Source organism: Dama dama, chromosome 4 (genome assembly GCF_033118175.1).
Source record: "Dama dama isolate Ldn47 chromosome 4, ASM3311817v1, whole genome shotgun sequence".
Lineage (NCBI taxonomy): Eukaryota > Metazoa > Chordata > Mammalia > Artiodactyla > Cervidae > Dama > Dama dama.
Window position 1 is genome coordinate 16,404,023 of NC_083684.1, and position 25,702 is coordinate 16,429,724.

Here is a 25,702-nt window from a genome sequence, read left to right on the forward strand (position 1 = left end):
GTCTGAATTTTGCAGTAAGGAGTTCATGATCTGAGCCACAGTCAGCTCCCAGTCTTGTTTTTGCTGACTGTATAGAACTTTTCCATCTTCGGCTGCGAAGAAGATAATCAATCTGATTTCGGTATTAACCATCTGAAGGATGAGATGGCTGGATGGCATCACCAACTCAATGGGCATGAGTTTGAGTAAACTCCGGGAGCTGGTGATGGACAGGGAGGCCTGGCATGCTGTGATTCATGGGGTCGCAAAGAGTCGGACACGACTGAGCGACTGAACTGAACTGAATGTCCATGTGTAGAATCGTCCTTTGTGTTGTTGGAAGTGGGTGTTTGCTCTGACCAGCACGTTCTCTTGGTAAAACTAAGTTAGCCTTTGCCCTGCTTCATTTTGTACTCCAAGGCCAAATTTGCCCGTTAATCCAGGTATCTCTTGACTTCCTACTTTTGCATTCTAGTCCCATGATGAAAAGGACATCTTTTCTTGGTGTTAGTTCTAGAAGGTCATCATGAAAGTGAAAGTTGCTCAGTCGTGTCCGACTCTTTGCGACCCCACAGACTATACAGTCCATGGAATTCTCCAGGCCAGAATACCAGAGTGGGTAGCCTTTCCCTTCTCCAGCGGATCTTCCCAACCCAGGATTCAACCCAGGGTCTCCTGCATTGCAGGCGGATTCTTTACCAATTGAGCTATCAGGAAAGCCCAGAAGGTCTTCATAGCACTGTCCAACTTCAGCTTCTTCAGCATTACTGGTCAGGGCATAGACTTGGATTACTGTGATGTTGAATGGTTTGCCTTGGAAATGAATGGAGGTCATTCTGTTGTTTTTGAGGTCGCACCCAAGTATTGTATTTCAGATTTTTTTGTTGACTGTGAGGGTTTTCCGTTTCTTCTATGGGATTCTTGCCCACAGTAATATATGATGGTCATCTGAATTAAATTTGCCCGTTCCTGTCCATTTTAGTTCGCTGATTCCTAAGATGTCACTCTTGCTATCTCCTGCTGTGACCGCATCCAGTACACCTTGATTCATGGACCTGACATCCCAGGTTTCTATGCAGTGATGTTCTGTACACCATCAGACTGTGCTTTCACCACCAGACACACCCACAGCTGAGCATTCTTTCCGCTTTGGTCCAGCCACTTCATTCTTTCTGGCGTGCTAAGTCACTTTAGTCATGTCCAGCTTTTTGTGACCCCATGGACTGTAGCCTGCCAGTCTCCTCTGTCCTTGGGATTATCCAGGCAAGAACACTGGAGATCCTCTAGTGGATCTTCCCGACCCAGGGATAGAACCCATGTCTCTTATGTCTCGTGCGTTGGCAGACCTTTTCTTTACCACTGAGCCACCATTCTTTCTGGAGCAGTTAGTAATTGCTCTGTCCTCTTCTCTGGTAGCATATTGGACACCTTCCGACCTGGGGGACTCATCTTCTGGTGATCTTTTTGCCTTTTCATACTGTTCATGGTGTTCTCTTGGCAAGAATGCTAGAGTGGTTTGTCGTTTCCTCCTCCAGTCAACCACATTTTGTCAGAACTCTTCACTATGACTGATCCATCTTGGATGGCCCTGCATGTCATGGCTCATAGCTTCATTGAGTTACACAAGCCCCTCCATCACATCAAGGCTGTGATCTATGAAGGGGGCCAGAGTAATATTCCATTGTATGTATGTACCACATCTTTTTTTTTTTTAAGTTTTTATTTTGTATTGGGGTATAGCAGATTAACAATGCTGAGATAGTTTAAAGTGAACTGGGAAAGAATTCAGCCATAGGTACACATATATCCATTCTCCCCCAAACTCCCCTCCCATCCAGGCTGCCGCATAACATTGAGCAGAGTTCCCTGTGCTGTCCAGTAGGTTCTTGTTGGTTATCTGTTTTACATATGGCAGTGTGTACCACGTCTTCTTTATCCAGTCTTCTGTTGATGGACATTTAGGTTGCTTCCATGTCTTGGCAGCCATGAACATTGCGGTGCATGTATCTTGTTTAAAATTTTTATTGGAGTATAGTTGATTTACAGTGTTGCAGTAGTTTTAGGTAGACAGCAGAGTGAATCAGTTATATATAAACATATACGTATTTGTTGTTCAATCACTCAGTCATGTCTGACTCTTTGTGACCGCATGGACCACAGCACGCAAGGCTTCCCTGTCCATCACCAACTCCCGGAGTTTACTCAACCTCATGTCCATTGAGTCGGTGATGCCATTCAACCGTCTCATCCTCTGTCGCCCCCTTCTCCTCATGCCCTTGATCTTTCCCAGCATCAGGGTCTTTTCCAATGAGTCAGGTCTTCGCGTCAGGTGGCCAAAGTATTGGAGCTTCAGCATCAGTCTTTCCAATGAATATTCAGGGTTGATTTCCTTTAGGATGGACTGGTTTGATCTCCTTGTTCCAGAGGACTCTCAAGAGTCTTCTCCAACACCACAGTTCAAAAGCACCAATTCTTTAGCCCTCAGCCTTGTTTATGTTCCAGCTCTCACATCCGTACATGAGCGCTGGAAAAACCATAGCTCTGACTGTGTGGACACACACACATCCACCCCTTTTCGGATCTTTTCCCCATGTAGGCCATTACCGAGTACTGAGTGGGGCTCCCGGTGCTGCAGGAGGTCCTGATCAGTTCATCTGTTTCACATGTGGTGGCCTGTGCACATCAGTCCCAATCGCCAATGTATCCCGCCCCCACCTCACCACACCCTGGTAACCAGAAGTTTTTTTCTACCTCTGTGACCCTGTTTCTGTTTTGTAAATAAGTTCAGTTGTACTCTTTTTATTTGTTGTTCAGTCATGTCCGACTCGCTGTGTCCCCATGGACTGTAGCCCGCCAGGCTTCCCTGGCCTTCATTATCTCCCGGAGCTCACTCAAACTCATGTCTATTGAGTCAGTGATGCCATCCAACCATCTCATCCTCTGTCACCCTCTTCTCCTCCTGCCCTCAGTCTCTCCCCAGCATCAGGGTCTTTTCCAATGAGTCAGCTGTTTGCATCAGGTGGCCAGAGTATTGCAGCTTCAGCATCAGTCCTTCCAATGAATATTCAGGACTGATTCCTTTTAGAATGGACTGATTGGATCTCCTTGCAGTCCAAGGGACTCTCAACAGTCTTCTCCAGCACCACAGTTCAAAAGCTTCCATTCTTTGGCTCTCAGCCTTCTTTATTCCACATGTAAGCAGTATTATGTAACATTTGTCTTTTTCTGACATTTGTCACTCAGTATGACAATCTGTGGATCCATCCATGTCGCTGCAAATGACATTATTTTGTTTTTTTTTTTTTAATGGCTGACATTCCATTGTATACATGCACCACATCTTCTTTAGCCAGTCCTCTGTTGATGGACATCTAGGTTGCTTCCATGTCCTGGCTGTTGTAAACACTGCCGCAGTGAACATTGGGGTGCATGTATCTTTTTGAATTATGCCTTTTTTCTGGAATATGCCCAGGAGAGGAATTTCTGGGTCATATGGTAGCTCTGTTTCTGGTTTTTCAAGGAACCTCCCTACCGTTCTCCATAGTGGCTGTGTGTGTGCGCTCAGTCGTGTCTGATTCTTTGTGACCCCGTGGACTGTACCCACCAGGCTCCTCTGTCTGTGGTATTTTTCTGGCAAGGATACTAGCAAGTGGATTCTTTGCCACCGAGCCACCTGGGAAGCCCATAGTGGCTATCCCAGTTTACATTTCCACCAGCAGTGTAGGAGGCTCCCCTGTTCTCCACACCCTCTCCAGCATTTATTGTTTGTAGATGTTTGATGATGGCCATTATAACTGGTGTGAGGTGGTATCCCATTGTCATTTTGATTTGCATTTCTTTAACAATTAGTGATGTTGAGCATCTTTTCATATGCTTTTTGGTTATCTGGTTGTCTTCTTTGGAGAAATATCTGTTTAGGTTTTCTTCCCATTTTTTGATTAGGTTGTTTGCTTCTTTTCGATATTGAGCTGCATGAGCTGTTTGTATATTTTGGAGGTTAGTCCCTTGTCTGTCACATCATTTGCAAGTTTTTTCTCTCAGTCTGTGAGGATTGTCTTTTTGTTTAGTTTATGGTTTCCTTTGCTGTGTGAGAGCTTTTGAGTTTACTTTGGTCCTGGTTTCTTTTTTGTTATTTTTCATTACTCTAGGAGGGACATCAAAAAAGATATTGCTGGGATTTAACACAAAGAGTGCTCTGCCTATGTTTTCCTCTGAGAGTTTTATAGTGTTTGGCCTTACATTTAGGTCTTTGATCCATTTTGAGTTTTTGTTTGGTGTTAGAGAGTGTTCTAATTTCATTCTTCTAAACTGCTGTCCAGTTTTCCCAGAATGACTTATTGATGAGACTATCTTCCCCCATTGTATGTTCCTACCTCCTTTGTCATGGATTAATTGACCATAGGTGAGTGGGTTTGTTTCTGGGCTTTCTGTCCTATTCCTTTGAGCTATATTTCTGTTTTTGTTGCCAGTATCATCCTCTCTTGATGGCTGTAGCTTTGTAGTTTAGCCTGAAGTCAGGGAGCCTGATTCCTTCAGCTCTGTTTTTCTTTCTCAAAATCGCTCTGGCTATTCAGGGTCTTTTGTGTTTCTACTTAAGTTTTTTTTTTTTTTTAATTTTTGGCTGTTCTGGGTCTTCGGTGCTGCACACGGGCTTTCTCTAGTTGTGGCAAGCAGACGCTACTCTCTCGTTGTGTGGGGGCCTCTCATTGCAGTGCCTTCTCTTGTTTCAGAGCACGAACTCTGGCCCCCAGCTGTGGCACGTGGTCTCAGGTTGTGGCTCCCAGGCCCCAGAGCACAAACTCAGTGGCTGTGGCACGCGGTCTTAGCTGCTTCACGGCATGGGGGATCTTCCCGGAGCAGGGCCGGAACCCGCGTCCCCTGCATTGGCAGGTGGTCTTAACCACTGGCCCACCAAGGAAGGCCTTCCATTCAGATTTAAAATTTTTTTGTTCTGGTTCTGTGAAAAATACCATTGGTGATTTGATAGGAATCACGTTGGATCTGTAGATTGCCTTGGATAGTTTGTTCATTTTGGCAGTATTGATTCTGTATCTTTGCTCCTGAATCTACTGTACCTATAGTTTTTATCATCATTATTTTCTACTTCCTGTGTTCCTTAGGTTTTTTGTTGTTACTGTAGTTTTTCATACGTGAAATAGAATGCCTAGATTTTTTTTGGATAATGAAGTGTAGAAATCTACCTTTGAATGATACTTTCACTGTAGTGATAGATTTCAGAATGTAGTATTTCCTCTCTGAATATCCTCTAATGGTTTGTTATGTCCTTACTCATCTGGTATTAGGATAAAACCAAGTGACCAGTAGTTTGTATTCTAGTTTTGTTGTTGTTTTTTTTTTAACATGCTGAGATTTCTTCACTACATAGTATTTTGTTTTCTAAATTACCCCCTGGATACTTGAGAAGATGATGTGGGTCATACTTAAAGAATATAAAATCTGAACATAGTTATCCCTTCTTTGTTATGAAACATGTTGTTAAAAAGACAACTTTGTGTAAAGGTAAAATTGTCTCTTGTACAGTTATGAAATGAACACATGTGAAAGATTTTATTTGACTCATTAATGTGAGAACCAGTAAAATGTTAAACTGGCTCCAAGGAGAATTCAAAGAACATTTGCCATACATAAGACAACAGGAACTCTGAGACGAATCTGTGAATAAATACAGTCAGTTGCATTCTACCAGGCAAAATTCATATGCATTTCTGTGGATAAGAATTATTTGCATTACTGTCAACTATTTATATGCTAGAGTTTTAAAAGTAGTTCCAAAACAAGGAAAGACCTAGATAACCCAGAAGAGTGTATTGAACAAGGAACCCAGTCATCTTTTTTTTTTTTTTTTTGCCTATTTCACATTTTCTCAATAATGCCATTTACAGTAGACATTTATTGTTTGTAATTTATCTGTTTTGTGGGACTCTGTTGGGCTAGTTTCTCACACTGAATTTTATTTTGTCATTTAACTTTTGTAATTCTAACATTTTTCTTCCTGTATATTTAGCCATGCTGTTTGGTGCCTATAGACCTTGTTGTCATATTTTTGTTATGTAAATAATACATATTCAATATTCAAAATGTAGAAAGTAGAGAAAAATACAAAGAAAAATTCCAAACCACTTCTAATTCCTACTATCTAACCTCTGTTACCGTTTTAGTTAATAGTTGATTTCGTTGAGCCTGTTTTTTTTCTTATGTGGATTTCTCTAATACACGTAAAATCACTTTGCATACAGAATTTTTTTGCTTTTTTTTCACCTAGCATTTTAACAAACATTTCCCATATTATTCAAACTGCATAAAAGTATTTTAAATATTCTTACTTAAATTTACATATTTTTCTTCTTTTGTTGGGATGTTAGATTGTGTCCAGGTTTTTGGCTCCTATCAATCAACACTGTAACCTTGGGACATAAATATTTGTCCACATTTGCATTATTTCTTAAGGATAGATGTTCAAAAGTGGAGAATTACTGGGCAGTGGAAGTCTCTCGATACGAAGCAGAATTGCCTTACAAAGTGGTTATATCTGTTTGCCTCCCCACAGACATCCGTAGAGCCGTAGCCTCTCCTGGTGCGCGGCGGTTTCGTAATGCACAAAGATTTAATAATGTCATGTCCTTGTAATGCATCATGCCTTTTGTCATTTATTCTTACCCTTATCTTATGTAATACTTTCCCATTTAAATTCTTCTCGATCATGATATTGCAACTTGTCTTAGTCATTTGATCAAATTTGGTAGCCGAGTCTTTGCACAGGCTTTTCTTTACAAATCCTTGACTGCTCTTTCGCTTGACATATGCCTGCATCCTGCTTAATCAAATCTGGGACAGTGCCTTTACCTGGGGCAGTTTAGGTGGACTCTCTTCATTGTTATGATCTATCAGGCCTGGCTGCTGTCATAATCTCATATGCTTCCCGTTTTTTTATGATCCTTCTTCTTTTCTGACATTTCACCTTTGGGTAGTCTGCTTTGTTTAGTACGTTGATTATGATTTCAAAGTCACTATACCTGGGACTTTCTAAATGAAAGAAAAAGTGTTAGTTGCTCAGTCATGTCTGACTCTTTGTGAATCCATGGATTGTAGTCTGCCAGACTCCTCTGTCCATGGGATTCTCTAGGCAAGAATATTGGAGTGGGTTGCCATTCCCTTCTTCAGGAATCAAACCCAGGTCTCCTGCTTGGCAGGCAGATTCTTTACCGTCTGAGCCACCAGGGAAGGGACTTCTAAAATATACATTATTAACACTGTTAATCCTATTTTTATACCTGGCTAATAAAAAACACTTTCTCTCCTCTCTTGTGAAATTAAAAGATTTGTTAAGATGACTGGCTATTTTTTCCATTGTTTCTCACTCTTTATTGACTTAATCCAATCTGATTTAAATTTAATTATTAGTGGCTCATATTTTTATTTCCTGATCTTGGTAACCTTCATTTTAATTTGGGTGATCCCCCTCACTTTTGTCCACAACTTCCATACTTTCTCTCGTTCAATCCTAGGAGATTTGGGAGAAACTCCTGGGCATTCTTTGCTGGAAAGGTGCTCATCTGATAAACTTCCAGAGATATGCAGATTTCTGAAGGTCTCTCTGTTCTGCATGTTAGTAACCTGTCCACAGAAAGCAGACTCCCCAACTCCCGACTGTCTCCCTCTAGAATCAGTGGTGCTGGCCTATGGGCTGAGGCATCAGTGATGGTGGAGGACAGGACTCTACAAGCTACATTTTACTCTTTTGAAAATAAGTTGCCTTTTTTTCATTCAACCAGCCAGTTACATTTATTGACCCCTGACTGCATCCTGAATCTCTTATCTGGGTGCTTTTAATGCACCCATCTAAGCTCATTTTTTCTGCTTGATGGCTTCTGGCAGCTTTCTCTCTCTCTCTCTCTCTCTTTTTTTTTCTTCAGTTTTTTTTACTTTGCTGTGTCTTGTTCTTTGGGGGCCATTTGCTTGTCCAGCGCCCATTGATCTGGATCGCGTGTGAGTTCAGCCATCTGCTGGGCAGGGTAATTGATCAGGGAGGTGCCTCTGGCGGCCAGAATCTGGCGTGCATCCCGCCGTCGGCTCCTCCACGTCGTCGGGGCTGCCTCCAGCACCCCTGGTCTGATGGTTGGTGCAGGAGGAGCCCCCCCAGCCTCCCTGCCTGAGGCTGCCTGTCCTCTGGCCTGTCTTCACCTCCCACCTGTATTCCCTGCCCCCCTGGCCCTGGCCTCCATTTCTCAGTCTCTCTGTCTCTAGCCGTGGTTCCCTTGTGCCATTACTGCTAATTAATTCCCAGTCAGAGTGATTGATGGTTTAATTTTCTTTCCCTGAGAACCCTGTTTTTCCTCGCCTGGCCAGGGACTGGGCAGACTCCCAAGGTGCTGAGGCAGGTGGCTCAGGAGAGTGGGGTCTTGGCAGGGGAGGTCAGATGGAGCCGCATGGGGCTTGAAGGGTCCAAGCCCCTCAGCTCGGCGTAATTTCCATCACCGTCACCCTGGAGTGACCTGGCTGAGCCGGAGCCTTCTCCTGCCCACGTTCGAGTCTCAAAGCCAAAAGACACTCAGCCCCATCCAAGAGCCTTGAGCGATGCCCCTGCTGCAGACTCTTGACAAGAGAGGAAATTGTTTCACATCACAGGGCAACATCAGTGGGAAACCCTCTTCATCTTATGCCCAGAGTTCCTCCTCTTGTGGCCGCCAGCTCCCCTCAGTCTGCCCCCAGACTCCCCCCTGCTCCCCTCCCTCTGAGGACTGAGTCTCAGGCACTTTCTTGAGAGACAGTTCAATCCATCCTGCCGCTCTGGCTTCTCTTCCCTCACTTCTCTGAGTAGCAGCATGAATGCCCAGCGCCCACAGAATCCACCTTTAAAAAAAAACAAAAACAAATTTTAATTATTTATTTAAGGGACATATGGAACATTTAGGAGATTCGTTAACAAGAGAGACAGGGTCTCGCTGTGTTGACCAGACTAGGGCGCAATGGTTATTGACAGGCGCAACCCCATTACTGATCAGTGCAGGAGGGTTTTCTTGTGTTTTCTTTTTTTATTGAAATAGAGTTGACTTACAATGTTGTTGTGTTGTTTCTGGTGTACTGCAGGAGGATTCAGTTATATATATACATATATATTTTCATGTTCTTTTCTATTCTGGTTTATCACAGGATATTGAATATATTTCCCTGAGCTATGCAGTAGGATCTGGTTGTTCATCCATCCCATATGACATAGTTTGCACCTGCTAACCCCAAACTCCCAAACCACCCTCTCATGCCTCCCCTCCCCCTTGGCAATGACAAGTCTGTTCTGTATGCCTGTGAATCTGTTTTGTTTCACAAATAAGTTCATTTGTGTTATATTCTAGATTTTACATAATAAGTAATACTTGTCTTTCTACCTTACTTCACTTAGTATGATAATCCCTAGATAATCTCTGCAAACGGCATGAATATTGCATTGTTTTTTTATGACTGAGTAGTATTCTATTGTGTATATATATGCCACATCTTCTTTATCTAGTCATCTGTTGATGGTCAATGAGATTGTTCCCATGTCTTGGTTATTGTAAATGTACTGCTATGAACATAGGGGTACATGTATCTTTTCAAATTCTAGTTTTGTCTGGCTGTATGCCCAGGAGTGGGGTTGCTGGATCATACGGTAGCTCTGTTTTTAGTTTTTTAAGGACGCTCCATATATTTTCCATAGGAGCTACACCAGCTTGGGGCTTCCCTGATAGCTCAGCTGGTAAAGAATCTGCCTGCAATGCAGGAGACCCTGGTTCAATTCCTGGGTCGGGAAGATCCGCTGGAGAAGGAATAGGCTACCCACTCCAGTATTCTTGGGCTTCCCTGGTGGCTCAGCTGGTAAAGAATCCCCCTGCAACGTGAGAGACCTGGGTTCAGTCCCTGGGTTGGGAAGATCCCCTGGAGAGGGGAAAGGCTACCCACTCCAGTATTGTGGCCTGGAGATTCTGTGGACTGTATAGTCCGTGGGGTCGCAAAGAGTTGGACACAACTGAGCGACTTTCACTCACACCAGCTTACTTTCCCGCCAACAGTGTGGGAGGGTTCCCTTGTCTCCACACCATCTCCAGCATTTGTTACTTGTGGACTTTTTGATGATGGCCATTCTGACTGGTGTGAGGTGGTACCTCATTGTAGTTTTGATTTGAGTTTCTCTGATAATTAGTGATGTTGAGCATCTTTTCATTTACCTACTGACTCTCTGTATTTCTTCCTTGGAGAAATGTCTATTTAGGTCTTCTGCCCGTTTTTCGATCGGGTTGTTTGTTTTCTTGTTGTTGAGTTGTGTGAGTTGTTTGTGCATTTTGGAGCTTAAACCCATGTTGGGCTCAACATTTGCAAACATTTTCTCCATCCTGTGGGTTGTCTTGTCACTTTTTGATGGTTTCCTTTGCTGTGCAAAAGCTTGATTACATCTCATTTGCTTATTTTTATTTTTATTTCTGTTGCCTTAGGAGACGAGCCTCAGAAAACATGGATATGATTGATGTCAGAGAATGTTTTGTCCGTGCTCTCTTCTAGGAGTTTTATGGTGTCATGTGTTGTGTTTGAGTTTATTTTTGTGCCTGATGAGAGGGTGTGTACTAACTTCATTGATGTACATGCAGCTGTCCCGCTTTCCCAGCACCGTGACGTGCTGAGGTGATGGTCTTTTTCCCATTATATATTCTTGCCTCCTTTTTCGGACATTAATTGACCATAAGTCCTTTTCCCCCCCTAGGGCTCTCTGTTCTGTGCCACTGATCCATATGTCTTTCTGTGCCCATATCACAGTTTTTATTACTGTAACCTTGTAGCACTGTCTGAGGGCTGGGTGAGTTATATGGCCTGCTTTGTTTTTTTCTTCCCTCAGAATTGCTTTGGCAGTTCTGGGTCTTTTATTTGTTACTGTTCAGTCGCTAAGTCATGTTTGACTCTTTGTGACCCCATGAACTGCAGCACACCAGGCTTCTCTGTCCTTCACCATCTCCTTGAGTTTGCTCAAACTCATGTCCATTGAGTCGGTGATGCCATCCCACCATCTGATTTTCTGTTGCCCCCTTCTCCTCCTGCCCTCGATCTTTCCCAGCATCAGGGTCTTTTCCAGTGAGTTGTCTCTTCACATCAGGTGGCCAAAGTATTGGAGCTTCAGCTTCAACATCAGTCCTTCCAGTGCATTGAATAGAGTTGATTTCCTTTAGGACTGATTGGTTGGATCTCCCAGAAGTCTTAAGGGACTCTCAAGAGTCTTCTCCAACACCACAGTTCAAAAGCATCAATTCTGTGGCACTCAGCCTTCTTTGTGGTCCAACTCTCACATCCATACATGACTACAGGAAGAGCCACAGCTTTGACTATATGGACCTTTGTCAGCAAAGTGATGTCTCTACTTTTTAATATGCTATCTAGGTTTGTCATAGCTTTTCTTCCAAGGAACAAGCGTCTTTTAATTTCTTGGCTGCAGTCACTGTCTGCAGTGATTTTGGAGCCCCAGAAAATAAAGTCTGTCACTGTTCCCACTTTTTCCCCATCTATTTGCTGTGAAGTGATGGGACTGGATGCTATGAACTTAGGTTTTTGAATGTTGAGTTTTAAACCAGTTTTTTCACTCTCCTCTTTCACCTGCATTAAGAGACTCTTTAGTTCCTCTTCACTTTCTGCCACTAGAGTGGTATCATCTGCATACCTAAGGTTGTTGATACTTCTCCCCACAATCTTGATTCCAGGATGTGATTCATCTGGCCTGGCATTTTCCATGATGTACTCTGCATACAAGTTTAAATAAACTGGGTGGCAGGTTAAATAAGTTAAATATACAGCCTTGAAGTACTCCTTTCCCAATTTTGAACCAGTCTGTTGTTCCATGTTTGGTTCTAACTGTTGCTTTTTGACCTGAATATAGGAGTCCTTATGGTTTTCTATACATAGTATCATGTTGTCTGCATAGAGTGACAGCTTTACCCCTTCCCTTCCATTTCGGATACCTTTTCGTTTTCTTGTCTGATGGCTGTGGCTGGACTTCCAATACCACGCTGAGTAGAAGTGGCCTCCACCGTCTCTACTGTAATCACCATCGCCACCACCATCACCAGCACTGTCGTCGTCATCTTTATCAGAGCAGCTGCCGTTCACAGGGCATTTGCTGTGTGACAGCCACAGTGATGAGCCTTTTATGTACCTTCTGCCTTCCAGTCCTCAATGCAGTGTTGTAGATACTGCGGTTTCTGTTGTGGCCCAAACCTTGGGCTCTGCGTCCGTAGCCCCTGCCTTCCCCCAGGAGCCCTGGGAGGGTGCAAAGCATGACCCCAGGTCGGGGTGTCAGACCCCTCGTCAGCCTCTCTCCCTCTGTGCCCCTCCCTCCCTCCACAGGTGTACGAGGGCGGGAGCCACGTGGACCAGTTTGTGACGCGCTTCCTCCTGAAGGAGACGGCCAACCAGATCCAGTCCCTGCTGAGCTCAGTCGAGAGCGCGGTGGAGGCCATCGAAGAGCAGACCAGCCAGATCCGGTGCGCGGACAGGCCGGGAGTGAGCCGGGCCGCCAGCCGCGTGGTGGGGTGGCGTGTGCCTGAGGGCTGGGCGGCCTTGGGAGAGCCGCTGCCCCACTCTGGGCCTCCACTGCCCCACCTGTCAAGTGGGGGCAATTATACCTACCTCTTCACGTTGTTGTTGATCTAAAACTATTCCACTGTTTGGCTCATTTTTTAAAACCTGGGAATTAGGAGACTATGGTGGTTATTACCACCATTGGAAAACAAGTTATCTCACGCCGTGAGTGAAAAATACCATGACTATAAAAATAAGCCCTGTGGGTGCTCAGACCGCTCGACCTGCTACCTGTTTGTTTAGAGGCTGTGAGATCGTAGATGGGCGTTGACAACACAGTAGCATCAAGTCACCACCTCAGAAAGATTGAACAGCAGTAAAGTGGAGTGGGTTTTCTCCTGAGGTTGGTTAGTGTTATTTAAGGCCTTGTTTGTGGGTCCTTGTGAACATGGAAAACACCTGGGGTCCCCCCATTTTGGGGCAGATACGGTGTTGGGGTAATGAGCCTGGGGTCCGGAGAGGAGGGCCAGCCCCTGGGAGCCACATAGGGGGCATTTGCTGTTCCGAGTTCAGACCAGCTCTTCTGTGCTCTTTCTTCCTTGAATAGCCGACGTGCCAGAGGCAAGGTAGAAGTAAAGACAGAAACAAGGACTTCCTTGGTGGTCCAGTGGCTACAACTCTGTGCTGCCAAGGCAGGGGGCCCAGGTTCGATCTCTGGTCAGGGAACTAGATCCCACATGCCACAGCTAAGACCTGGTGAAGCCAAATAAATAATTTTTTTTTTTTAAGCCATAGGAACAGATGGGCACAGCCGCCAGGTGCCTGAGTTTTACTGAGCCTGGCGTCTCCTGGCACGGTGGGATGCTGATCCTGGGTGGGGATTCGTCCCAATCCAGTGGTTGCAAAGGTGCTCAGGGATGCTGTTCACAAAACGTGTTTGCTCTGAGGGCCTGCAGCCCAGTCCCCTGGGAAATGCAGGACACAGAGTCCTGGGCCCTGGCCATGCCATCTGGGATTGGGGTCCCTGGGAGCCAAGCCCTGGACTCTGCGTCCGTGATTAGTCTCATGATTCAGAGGGTCCCCAAGGTTAAGGGGAATTCCTGTCACATAGATTTCCTTCTTCCTTTATCATCACTATCTTGATTAAAAAACCTGCGACTTTCTTTCTGTCACAGATCAGATGGAGCTCTGCTCACTTATTAGAGCTGATTTCCCTGCGCTTTGCCTTCCCCCCCGAGTCAGCCGTCCCCCCACGTGTCAGCCATTACACCTGCCTCCCTTCCCAAACCTCACGTAGGGATGATGGGAACATACATCTGCTTCCTGCGCACCCCCACCTTTAACCCTCCAAACCTCAGCTGTCTCAGCTGCAGGGCCCCCCGGGCACCCTGTTTCCCAGCCCTGGGGACAGCGTGACCCGCATTCGAGCCAGCGGTCCATCCCCGGGGGACCCCCGCTGCACCCACTCATGGTCCGCGGGCCACGTTTCATTCGCTGCTGGTTTGTAGAGGCCCCAGGACCGACACCTCCAAGACTCTGCCAGCCTTTCTCCTCCCCTGGGGGGTAGGGGGTGGGCAGCCCCTCCGCATGAAGGGAGAGGCTGCTGGACTTTCAGGTTCACAGGAGGCAGACTCTGGAGCAAACCGTGGCCATGCTGGGCACCGGGCGTGTTGGCCGTGCACACGGGCGTGTGTCTATGTGTGTCCGCAGTGACTTTTCTAGCGTTTTTGCACATGGGGGTTTGGGCATTTGTTGAGTCCCTAGTGCGTGCCAGGCACAGCATTTGGTGGGCTGCACGTCAGAGGTGCTGGTCCATGCACATTAGCGTGCGTGGCGGGTGGGGTTGGGCCAGGGCACCGGGCCAGGCTGAGCCAGGATCGTGGATTTTTGTCCTGTTAGACGCCTGTTCTCGACTGAGTCCTACGGCTTCTTTTCTTGGAGGGGGGCTTGTTAGCAAACCCAGGCTCCGACCCCAGAGGCCTCTGAACACGGGATCGGGGCAGGCAGGGTGGGCGAGGGGCAGCTGAGAGTCGCAGGGAGGTGGGGGCCTGGCTCACCCTCGCGGGCCCTGGAACCTGGGACGGAACCTCCCAGATGCCAGCCCCGCCGCGGGCAGCCTCCTCGTGAGGCAGCGGCCACCGTGTCCGGCGCAGGGGGTGGGGCTCCTGGGAGTTCTGTGCACGTTTCAGCCCCACAGTCGGTGCCGAGTGTTGGCCAGAGCTGCTCCGAGCTGTCAGGGCCCTGCAGCCCCCCTCACGGGGTGCGTTCCCCCACCCCCTCTGCAGACAGAACCACAGCCGGCCCAGCCACGGTGCGGTGGAGACCTGGTCCGGGAGCCCCACTCCCCCCTGCGCCCCGAACCACAAGCTCATGGCTGCGGAGCAAGGAAAGCACTTCCCGCCTGGTGAGAGCCGTGGCCCAGGGTGGGGGCACTGGCGGGGGGGTCCTGATGGGGCCTGGGCCTCCCGCAGGGACTGGGACTGGAGGGCTGGAAGCAAGTCCTCTGTCCGGGGGAGGGGGGCTCCGGCCTGGCCCTGCCCCCGTCAGCATCACTGTTCCTCTTTCCCAGGCACCTCGGACCCCAAGGAGGACGGCCTGGATGCTCAGATCAGCAGGCTGGCGGGGCTTATTGGACGGCTGGAGAACAAGGTGGGCCTGCCGAGCCCCCACATCCATCCCTCCATCCCCCCTCCACCCTCCCAGCCCCTCAGGGAGGGTGAAATTAGGCCAGAGTTTACCAGAGGGAAGTCAGGGAACCTTAATGCCCCTGGGCGGGGTTGGAGGGGTGGTGTGGACTAAAGGGAGACCCTGGGAACATGACCTTTGTACTTGTATGGGGCCTGGGGAAGAGGAGCTATGAGAGTGGGTGGGCGGCCAGGAGGGGGCGTGCGGAGGAGCAGAGAGTGGGCGGCAAGGGGATTGAGCATCAAGGATGCTGTAAGGCCTCGGGTGGTCTGGGCAGGTGGCAGCCCAGACCCGGCGTGGTGGCGGCTGAGGGACGGGGAAGTCCAGGAGAAGTCAGAGTGACCGGCAGTATGAAGCCTTTTAAATGGGACATGGCCCATCTGCAGGCGATGGAAAATGGAATCATGATTTCAGAGTGTTTCGTGACTCAGTAGGTACTCGGGACCCGACCGTGCTAGCGTCTCAGGGCTGCGGGAGCCACGGACCACAGCCCAGGGGCTCAAAGCCAGGCGCTATCCTTTCTCACGTGGAGTCTGGAATCAGGATGCCGGCAGGGCTGGGTCCTCCCATGGCCTTCCCTGGGGCATGTAGACAGCCATGTGACTGTCTCCCAGTTTCTTATAAGGACAACAGTCATACTGGATTGGGGCCCACCCATGTGACCTTATTATCATGCAGTCACTCTTCAAATGTCCTGTCTGCAAATACAGTCACATTTTGCAGCACTGGGGGTTGGGAATTCAACATATGAATTTTGGGGGAATACAATTCAGCCCATAACAATGACCTTTTACTGGAAGAAAGAGAACAAACAGTTAAGGTTTACCAGTAGGCACTGGTATCAGACTGCCTGTAATTGAATCCTGGCTATGCCACTTAACAGCTGTGTGACCTTGGGCCAGTGACTTACCCTCTCTGAGCCTCCGCGTCCTCCCCTAACCATAGAGAAGATAATCAGAATGGTACCTCTCACAGGGTCGTTGTGAGGATTAGATAAAATATCTTAATGGCTTAGCACAAAGCCTACTGCTTAGTTAGCATTTAATATTAGCACTGTTATTTAGCCATTATTATGAGACATTCTGCTACCAGAACCTATATACACATGCACATCTACGCATGTTTATCTAGGTAAACCAAGATAACAGGTATCTCTGGGCTGTAGGGTCACAGTGGCAATTTTACATTTCTGCTTTCCTGAAACTTCTCTTTTGCAAAAGGGCAAAAGAAAAACAGTGCTTTGATGGTTTAGTGGGTTAGTTCTGAGGGATCCGTGAGGGCGCTGGGTGGGGCTCCCCAGGAGGAGGCTGAGGCCCAGACTTGGGGGGAGTCCGAGCGGGGAGGCAGTGAGCCCACCTGCAGGGCCGCAGGGATCTCCCCCCCGCCCTCCACCCCACCTCCCCCCAAAGCCGGCTACTTGGTGGGAGCGGTAGGAAAGACTCCGTGGGGACCTGAGGCCTGGTTGTCATAACAACTCCGCGGGCGCCCCCAGAGGGAGGCTCTTTGAAGCTTATTTTTAGCGCCCCAGTCGCCCTAACAACCAGCTGGCTGGAAACCAAGGAGCACCTGGGCGTCCTGGAGAAGGGGCGGGCCTCTTCCGGCCTCTGATTGGCCCCGGGGCATGAGCAGGAGCCAGGCCCCGCCCTCCAAGGAACAGCCCGAGCCCTCCTGGCGGGGCCTGGGCTCCCCGGAGCAGAGGCGAGGCAGGGAGACGGGGACACAGACCTGGGTGCCACCACCCCGCCCCTCATCTCTGCTTCATCCTCACCCTCACGTGGCCCTGCCCGCCAGGAGGAGCCCACTTACACCTGCATCCACACCCTGTGTCCCCAGAAAGTCAGCACCTCTCTGGGACCGGCCGTGTATTGATGGGGTCCCTGGTTCCAGCATTATTAAGAATTTCAAGGTGGTGACCGCTCAGGTCATGGACTTATATAATTGCTACTCTGTTTTCTCCAACAACCAGGCAACACACCTCACACACATGCTTCTATCGAGAAGGAAGACACACACACATACATCCCCCCCACACACACACACTGTGCCAGAGACACGGCTGGCTTCATGGAGGATGGACAGAGAGGGGACAAAGGTGGCATCTGTTGGGGAGGCCAAGTTAAAGGATTCCGTGAATCGGGAGGAGGGGGCCTGGCCTCAAACCCAGGCTCGGAGCCGGACTAGCTCCTGCGGCCCTGGGGTTTTCTGCTCTGAAATGGAGGTGCTGGGCACTGCGGCAGCCCCCAGCACGGGGTCAGACGGGGGCTGCGTGGGCTCCCTGCTTCCCCAGGGCTGACAGTGGGGCTCTCAGTCTCGACCTGAGAGTCTGGAAAGTTCCCTGACCGTTGGTGTAAAGCGTTTAACCCGGGGTCAGTCGAGGGCCAGCGAGCACAGACCACCTCATTCAGACCGTTCTCTTCCTGAGGCCCCAGGTCGGGGGTGACTCGCGAGTCAGGCAGTCTGTTGCCGGCAATTGTGGCAAACCCCCAGCCCTCTGGGTTCAGCAAAACGGAGCCTCCTCTGTGTTCTCTGCGGTAGGTCTGCTTGGCCTCTGGGCTCCAGTGGCACAGCCGGAAGGAATCTGTGGCTCTGGGTGGCTTTCCAGCCTGGCTTCCTGGGGCCCCCCTGAGCCAGCACTGTGGGCTGAGCCCCGCCCAGAGAGGGCTGGCCCTGGGAGCTCCCGCCAGCCCCGGGACTCGGGGGTCCCTGGAACCTCGGGGTGGAGGGGCCGCAGCTCTCTGGTGCTCTGTGTCCTTGTGGTGGTGGTCCTGGAAGCCTCCCGGGCAGAGAGGGCCTCAGTTTCCAGCCTCCCTTCATGCTTTGTTGTTGCAGACCCTTTGGTTTGACCTTCAGCAGCATCTCTCGGATGAAGAGGGCACCAACATGGTGAGGACCCCTCCCTGTGGCCCCGTCCCCTTCTGGGCCAGGTCTCAAGATGTAGATGGCTCAGTGTCCCTGACACCCACCCCCACCCAGCACCAGCACGTGGCCTCCCTCCCCTCCCAGGGCTGTTCTCTGGCCTGGAGTGATGGGATCAGCAGACACTGATTCAACCAGCAACAGTTCTGCAGACCGTTCATTCTGTTGTGTCTTGGCCCCAGTGCCTTGCAGTCTCTCTCTCGGGCCTCTCTAAATCCTCTTGTCTGTTCTTCAGCACTTGTGTGGGACTGCTACTTTTAGTTCATTTTTCGCGAGTTTTCACGAGCAAAGATGACAACTGTGTATAGTGGGGCTGGGGGGTCGGGTTTATTCTGACCATGGTGTCCTGTCCCAGGGAGGCTGCTAGGTCCTGGGCTGTGCCTCCGGGGCTGGGTGGGGTCCTGGGTGAGGGGGTGGCTCACGGGTCCTGTGGCCCACAGCACCTGCAGCTGGTCCGGCAGGAGATGGCCGTGTGCCCGGAGCAGCTGGGCGGCTTCCTGGACTCTCTGCGCCAGTACGTGCGGGGCACCGCCGGGGCCAGGAACTGCTTCCAGTGAGTAAGCCGCAGGCCGGGGCGGGGCGGTGGCGGGGGGCCCGGCCTGGGGGACGCCAATGACACACCTAGCAGGGTGGTTACAGGAGCTGGGGGCAAGTCCTCAATTGGGCTCTTCCTTGCTGTGCAAATCTGGCAAGTGACTCTGTCTCCCTGACTCAGCTTGCTCATCTGTAAAGGGGACCACTAACGGGGTGGCTGCGGGCCTCAGTGGAGCAATGCACCGTGGGGGGCGTCGGGCGGGGCCTGGCCACTGTGGTAGCTGCCCTGCTTGCTGTTGTGGCTGCTCCTCAGGGCACCCCCCCTCCCCCGTCCTTGCTGTCAAGGCCTGCGTCCGGCTGGGGGTGTCCCCGAGAGCTGTTGACACAAGCTGCTGGGCTCCCTCCTCTCCCAGCAGTGGCCCACCCGTCAGCACCTGGTGGACAGTAGCTGTGGGCTCCACGCCTGTTCCCCACCTCCATTCTCCCCGCCTCCCAGCTGATTTCTCTCCCTCCCCAACACATGTGCCTCCACCTGCTTCCTGGTGATGCCAGGTGGGGGGGCCTGGGGGTGCAGTGTGACTCAGGCGGCTGCTGTTGCTGAGCGCTAATTCCCAGTGGCGGGAGGGGGGCAGGTAAAGATGATTCCAGTCGGCAGCGGGTGCTGCGGAGGCCGGGAATGGGGCAGGGGTCTTCAGGAAGGGGCTGCTGTGTGCTGAGGCCTGAGTGATGAGCTGCCCCGCCCGCAGAACCTGAGGTGGGGGACGGGCCGGCGCCCAGAGCCGGGGTGGCAGCAAGGGGAGTGTGTCTAGGAACACACGACAGAGTGCGGCTCCACAGGGTGACCTGGGGGTGGTGGGAGAGATGGCCAGGGGACGGGGGGCAGGTAGGCAGGCCCTGCTCGTTCCAGGCAACAGGTACCACGGGAGAGATGCTGAGCCCGGAGCGGGGCTCAGTCCTGCCTCCTCCCTTGCATAAGGGCGTGTGGTGGCTGGACGGACGTGCAGCTGGGCAGCTAGGGAGAGGGGACTGGCCCTTGGCACGACGTGGGCAGAGCTGGGATCTGTTTCAGAGTGGGGCTGACCTGATCAGCCCAGGGCCAGGATGGGAGGCGGGTTGTAGAAAGAGTAGGCCAAGTGGAGTGTGAGATCCTTTGACTTCAGAAACTCACTGGGGGTGGTGAGGGTCGGGGGGTGGGGACGCGGGCTGAGCTGGAGACGTGGCGGAGCATCAGGTGAGTGGGCGGGGTCTCACACAGCCCTTTGGGCCACATCACACATGAGATGCCATAACATTCGAGGTGCCAGCATACAAGTTGCCCACCCTGGGGGTGGTGGGCATGCAGATGTCACCAAGGGCCACCAGAGCCATGCACTCGTCACGGGAGAAAGCGTGGAAGAAGGGGGCCCATAGCTGGGAAGGCAGGCTGGAGACAGCACACAGTAGGGCTTCCTGTGGTTGCATGACTGTGTGTCCTCCGTGCACCCCAAGCCTGCCTGCTGTGTCCTTCCAGCCAGAGGCCTCGCCCCACGCCCCTGAAGCCAATCAGTGCGTCAGCCAAGCAAACCCAAGCACTGTAATTGCTTTTCCTGTGCTGCAATTACCAAATGGAGATGAAGCCCATCCCTCGGTGACCTCTGTCCACAGCGGGGCAGGCTGTGAGGAGTGAGGCCACCTCTGGGCGGGGCCAGGGTCCCCCTGATGACCAGGTGGCACACAGGCCCGAACCCATCCCATCATTGAGATAGGAGCCGCAGCTGGCGGGTAACTTCGGGCTGGAGGTGATGATGTAATGATGTGGTTAGCAGCCCTATTTCCATCCTGAGCAGCAGAACCTGGAGCTGCTGTGATTATACAGCAGACGCTGCCTGCGATGGGGGTCCCCTCTTCAGGGGTGCTGTGATCCCGGAGGCCGGGCCTCCCTCTCTTCCCCCACCCTGCCCAGGTTGGCCACGTTCTTAGAGCCCAGCCTCCAGCCCCCAGCCTGGGTCTGTCCGTCTGTTTGGAACAAGGTGAGTGTCCTGTGTCTCAGACGGGGAAGGCAGGAGTGGCCTGAGACTCCGGTCAGGCCTGTCTCTAAGGATTAAATGAGCCAACGATTACAGAGGACAGCATGGAAGATGCTTTTATTTTTTAAAGATAGGTTTTAGAGCTAGAAGTAGTGAGGAGACTGGTGTGCTGGAAGCCAAAGTATTTCAAAAAGGAGGGGGTGTTTAATGGTATGGAATGTTGCTTTTAAAAGGTTTAGCTGCTTTGAGGTAAACCTGATAGTTTCCCCTATGGGTAACCTTTATCATTTTGAGAGTCTTAAGTTTGTTCTCCAGATAACTTGCCATATTGTTTTTCGCATGTTATTTTGGTCCTTAAGGTCATGTGGAACTTGAAATCGTGAGAAGGGGTTTGATTCAACTTTATGAAATTTATCCCCTAACAATCCCACATCATGGAAGAAACTTTTCTAAACTTATGTTCCAGGAAAAAGCAGTTTCTCTCTTTAGTTTTTTCTTAGTACGCCTTTTTGCTTGATGATTCCTTGTGTTCGTTTTTGATCATATTCTTCTCTTGACCAATTATTTAACCCACTTAAAATTAGAATACAGCTATGAAAATATGGTTAATGTAGTTATTTGAAAAGCCTTTTTTGAAGAATCTTCATGGCAAAGAAAAACAGGATTTAAATAATTATTTTGCCTTCATGCAAAACATGTCTAGAAAAGAAATAGAAAATGTAGTTTATTTTCCCACTTGTACAAAAAAAAATATTTACCCAGTATTTGTATAAAATTGTTGATGTTATGAATAATGACTTAATAGTCAATAACTTTGCTTTTTTCAAATCATAACTTCATCTGATCTTGGGGATAATCTGGAAAGAAAATCAGTAAATTTATAGTACCTCACATAACTTTTATTAACATAGTAGAAATTCTCTTTATATCAGATTTTTATCACACAATGGTTTTCTAGATAGGAGAAAAGTTATTCTCTGGTATGTTTTCAAGATCTTTTTTCAATTGTTACTGCTTTTCACTTTAAGTTAGAGGCTCTATAGATTAAAAAAACCTATTTGTCATGTATTTTAAAAATCTGTTTCTAATAAAGATGGATGTTACAGACTAGGGAAAAAAACAGCTAAGTTTTTTTTTAATGAATAAAAAGGCCTTTTAAAAAATGGCACTTCATTACAATTCACTCATCAGCCACGCACTGGGCACTGTCCGGGCCAGGCCTCGCTCCAGACGGCAGAGCCGTGCATGCAGCTGTCAGACAAGGTGGCCGTCCTGGGGGTTCTGAGCAGAAAGGAAGCGTATTACCGGGAGGCCCCTGTCCTGGACCACAGCTTTTGGGAACCTGTTTCCTGGCTCTCGGCGCCCGGTCTGAGCTCGTTTGTGGGCAGGGCAGGGCAGTGGTGGGGATGGGCCTGTGAGGCCCTCTGCACCCTGGGAGCAGCGGCCTGGTGTGGCCACTGACGCCAGCCTTTCCTCTTGCAGCATCGCCGCCGTGAGGTTGGCGGACGGCGTCACCTTCGTGGTCTATGAGTTCTGGGAGACGGAGGAGGAGTGGAAGAGGTAGGTCTGGCACACAGGCTCTCTGGCTTCCAGCCCGCAGGGGTGGGGCGAGGTGTGGGCCGGGTAAGGAGTTGGGGTCCCAGAGGCATCCACCACTCAGGAGCCTGGTCCTCCACCCCTTCATCTGAGCTCTGAATTTAGGTTCCTTGCCAGCCCTGAGAGCTGAGGCCAGGGGTGCTCCCGTTTAGAAACTGCTGCCGAAGGATAAAAATCCAGAAAGAAAGTTCCCTGTTTAAGTCTGCTCACAGGGAGGCAAGAACCAGGCTGTTCTCCCCGCGGGGCCCCAGCAGTCACCCCCAGCCTTCCTACCTTCCCGTGAAGGCTCTGGCCCCTGAGCTTGGCTGACTGCTGTCGGAGCCCCCAGCCCAGGGTCAGACTCGGACCCCGCTCCAAGCCCCAGGAGCTCACGGGCGTCCCCCTGGGTTGCAGGCACCTGCAGAGCCCTGTGTGCAAGGCGTTCCGGCACGTCAAGGTGGACACGCTGAGCCAGCCTGAGGCCTTCTCCCGGATCTCCGTGCCAGGTACTGGGGGAGAGGTCTGGAGCAGCCACGGGGGTAGGGGGGGGGCGTGGGGACACCACAGGCCTGGCAGAAGCAGCGGCACCCAGACCCAGATCGTCCACAGACCCTTCTGTTCTCTCGCCCAGTCGTGTCCAACTCCTTGTGACCTCATGGACTGTAGCCCACCAGGCTCCTCTGTCCATCAGATCTCCCAGGCAGGAATACTGGAGTGGGTTGCCATTTCCTTCTCCAGGGGATCTTCTTGACCCAGGGATCGAACCTGCATCTCCTGCTTCAGCAGGCGGGTTGCTTACCACTGAGCCACCCAGGAAGCCTTCTGTTCCCTTAGCTGCTAGGAAGTGTTGTCCACGAGTGAGTGCTCAACAGGGAGGGTCCTCGAGGCAGGAAGGCTGGGGCGCCAGGGGGCTGGGAGGTGGCCCCGAGCCCAGCCTGTGGCAGGCTGGACTTCTACAGATTTGAGAAAACATGACACTAATTACAGTAACTCTAAAAATGATTGTAAAATTGAAACAGTACTTAGTATACAAAAAAGTGACAGATGTAGATATGTGTGTGTATATATATTACATAGTTTATTATATATACATATGTAGCCACCAAGAACTATGGTTCCTATAAAATACTAACAGCCAAATACTAGCATATAAAATCTTGGACAAACTCCAGGAGATGGTGAGGGACAGGGAAGCCTAGTGCAGTCCACGGAGGCACCAAGAGTCAGACACGTCTTGGTGACTGAACAACAACAGGTATATAAAATGTGAAGTTCCAACATTGTGTGCATTTTTTGGAAATCTAACAAAATCCAAAACCATTTTTGTACCTGTTGAAAGTCAAAGATGCTAAATAGCTATGGCCCCTGTTTCCTGTAAAGCCACCCTTGACTGGACAGCACAGCTGGTGAATGAGGGCCTGGCACAGGTAAGACAGTTGTCCTGGCTCTGAGAGGCGGCAGAGGATGTGAACACACCCTTCTACATAACTTAACCCCCATTTCTTCCCCAGCATCACCTTCCCTCCCCCAAGGGTTTCACAGAACTCCAGGGCCAAGAAAGAATGTAATGCTCTAACTGGTGAGATAAGTTTCCCCCTCCCTTCCTTGATGTTGGGCTACAGGCGAACTTTAAGGCACACAGGGCCGCCGGTCACACCTGCGATACTTCGGTGCACACCTTCCTTCTGGGCTGGCGGCTCTAAATGGTGCTCCAGTCTTTGAATGGAGCCCGATCTATACGTTAGCTCCAGAAAATACAGACACGAGAGCAGTTTTATTTACAGACCCTTTCCCTTCACATCTCCATTAACCAGACGTCAGTTTCTTCTGTCAGGGAATCAGGGGCTCCTCTGTCAAGTCGGCTTTACCAGGCCGCAGTGGAAAGACAAGTTCCCGTCCTGGAAAGTTTCTATTTACTCTTTCAAATGGGCATACGGGCATTTTAAAGGCAAGTCTGCTCCTTGGGTATGTCACTGGCCACCAGGGGGACAACCAGCAAGCACTCCCGGGGCACCTCGCTCTGCCTGACCCCTTCGCTGCCCACAGGCCCGCCTGGCACAGAGCGGGCGCCGGACACGGGGACGGCTGCAGGCATCGCTCTCCTGCCCTGCGCGGAGGCAGGGCTTGCTTCCTGCCCCCACAACCACAGCCCGCCCCCATCAACCCCTCTCTCTCCCCCAGCTGCTTGGTGCACCCTGGGCCGTGACTGACTGACTCCCCGAGGCCCCACAGATGAGTCTGCCGCCCTGCTCCCTCTGACGAAGGATGTCCACTCTTTCCTAGAAACTTGGGTATACTAGCTGTCTTTTCAGTATACTTCCAAATAAGAGTGTCTCTTCCCGCTCTTCAAAGTGAAGGCGCACCCCTCCCCTGGCACCCCCCTGCCCCACCCTTGGCGGCAGAGCAGCGTCTGAGCTGCCGGGGCCCTGCTGACACTGGAGGGCGGTGGTGACGGAGGCGGCCCCCTGCCAGCAGACGGCCACGCATGACCAGTCCCCGTCCGCCTCCCCCTCCCTGGTCGCCACTCCTCCACGCGGTAGGGGGCCGAGACCCTGTAGTTCCCCCCTAGGCCGGGGCTGAGCCCGCAGGCGGCGGTAGACCCCACGTAGCAGTGCCCTGCTGGGCCAGCAGCCACCGGGACGAGCACCAAATAAACTCCCATTGTGGACTGCTGTGTGTGTGTGTTCCATTTTCTGTGACGGCTGGGGAGGGAATCTACTTTATTACCATGAAACCTGAGCCAAGTCACCCCACCTCGTGTCGGGGGGGGACATTCCAGGTTCCTAGAGGCCGTTACCGCCGAGGGCAGAGGCCAGACCTGACTGGACACAGTCTCTCACTGCATCCTGTGCTTTGCTGTCCGGCCACACAGAAGGCCAGGCCCAGACTGCATTCAGACCCGACACTGTGACTTCCGTCTCCCTGGCCGAGTTGCAGGAGAGCAACAGGACACAAGTCTCAGGGGTCAGGAAAGGAGAGGCCCTGCGTCCCTTTCCTGCGGGAGGAGGCAGAACTGCTGGGCACGGGGACTGGGGAGCTGGGGGAGGAGGCAGACGGCCCTGGAGCTGGGTCGGGCGCCCTCACGGCAGGAGCAGGTCTGATCTCTGCAGCCCCGCTGGGACCAGTGCTGTCACTAAAGCCGCCACTGCCGGGCGGGGCTCTGCCCAGTCTGCCTCCTTGGCCGGCGGGGGAGCTGTGAAGCCCCTGCTCCCCGGGAGGGCCCCCTTGCACCGCCTCTCAGGGCCTGACGCTGGTGCCTCATGCAAAACCAGTGCAACCACGGGGCCTGGACGGAAGGGTGAAATGCAAGCTCAAATCCCAGCTGCGTCCCTCAGCCTCCCTCAGCCTCTGTTTTCTTACCTGGGAAGTCGGGGGGAGACTCCTCCTCTGGAGACCAGGAGCTGCCTGGCTTGTGCCAAGGCTGCTGCAGGGAGTCCCCGTAAGAACCGCCG

The 25,702-nt window shown here is 50.8% G+C and overlaps 1 protein-coding gene across 3 annotated transcripts in view; it reads left to right on the forward strand.

Moving 5' to 3' along the window:
- NECAB2 (N-terminal EF-hand calcium binding protein 2) overlaps nt 1-24,918 on the forward strand; it is a 43,718-nt gene extending 18,800 nt beyond the window's left edge. For all 3 annotated transcript variants that reach the window (XM_061138289.1, XM_061138288.1, XM_061138290.1), the window contains 8 exons: nt 12,361-12,497; nt 14,820-14,938; nt 15,104-15,183; nt 18,049-18,102; nt 18,576-18,688; nt 22,158-22,235; nt 22,665-22,756; nt 24,432-24,918. In XM_061138289.1, coding sequence (XP_060994272.1) covers nt 12,361-12,497; nt 14,820-14,938; nt 15,104-15,183; nt 18,049-18,102; nt 18,576-18,688; nt 22,158-22,235; nt 22,665-22,756; nt 24,432-24,460 — 702 coding nt within the window. In that variant the 3' untranslated portion in view covers nt 24,461-24,918. The remainder of the gene's footprint in view (nt 1-12,360; nt 12,498-14,819; nt 14,939-15,103; nt 15,184-18,048; nt 18,103-18,575; nt 18,689-22,157; nt 22,236-22,664; nt 22,757-24,431) is intronic.
- The last annotated feature ends 784 nt before the right edge of the window (nt 24,919-25,702 follow it).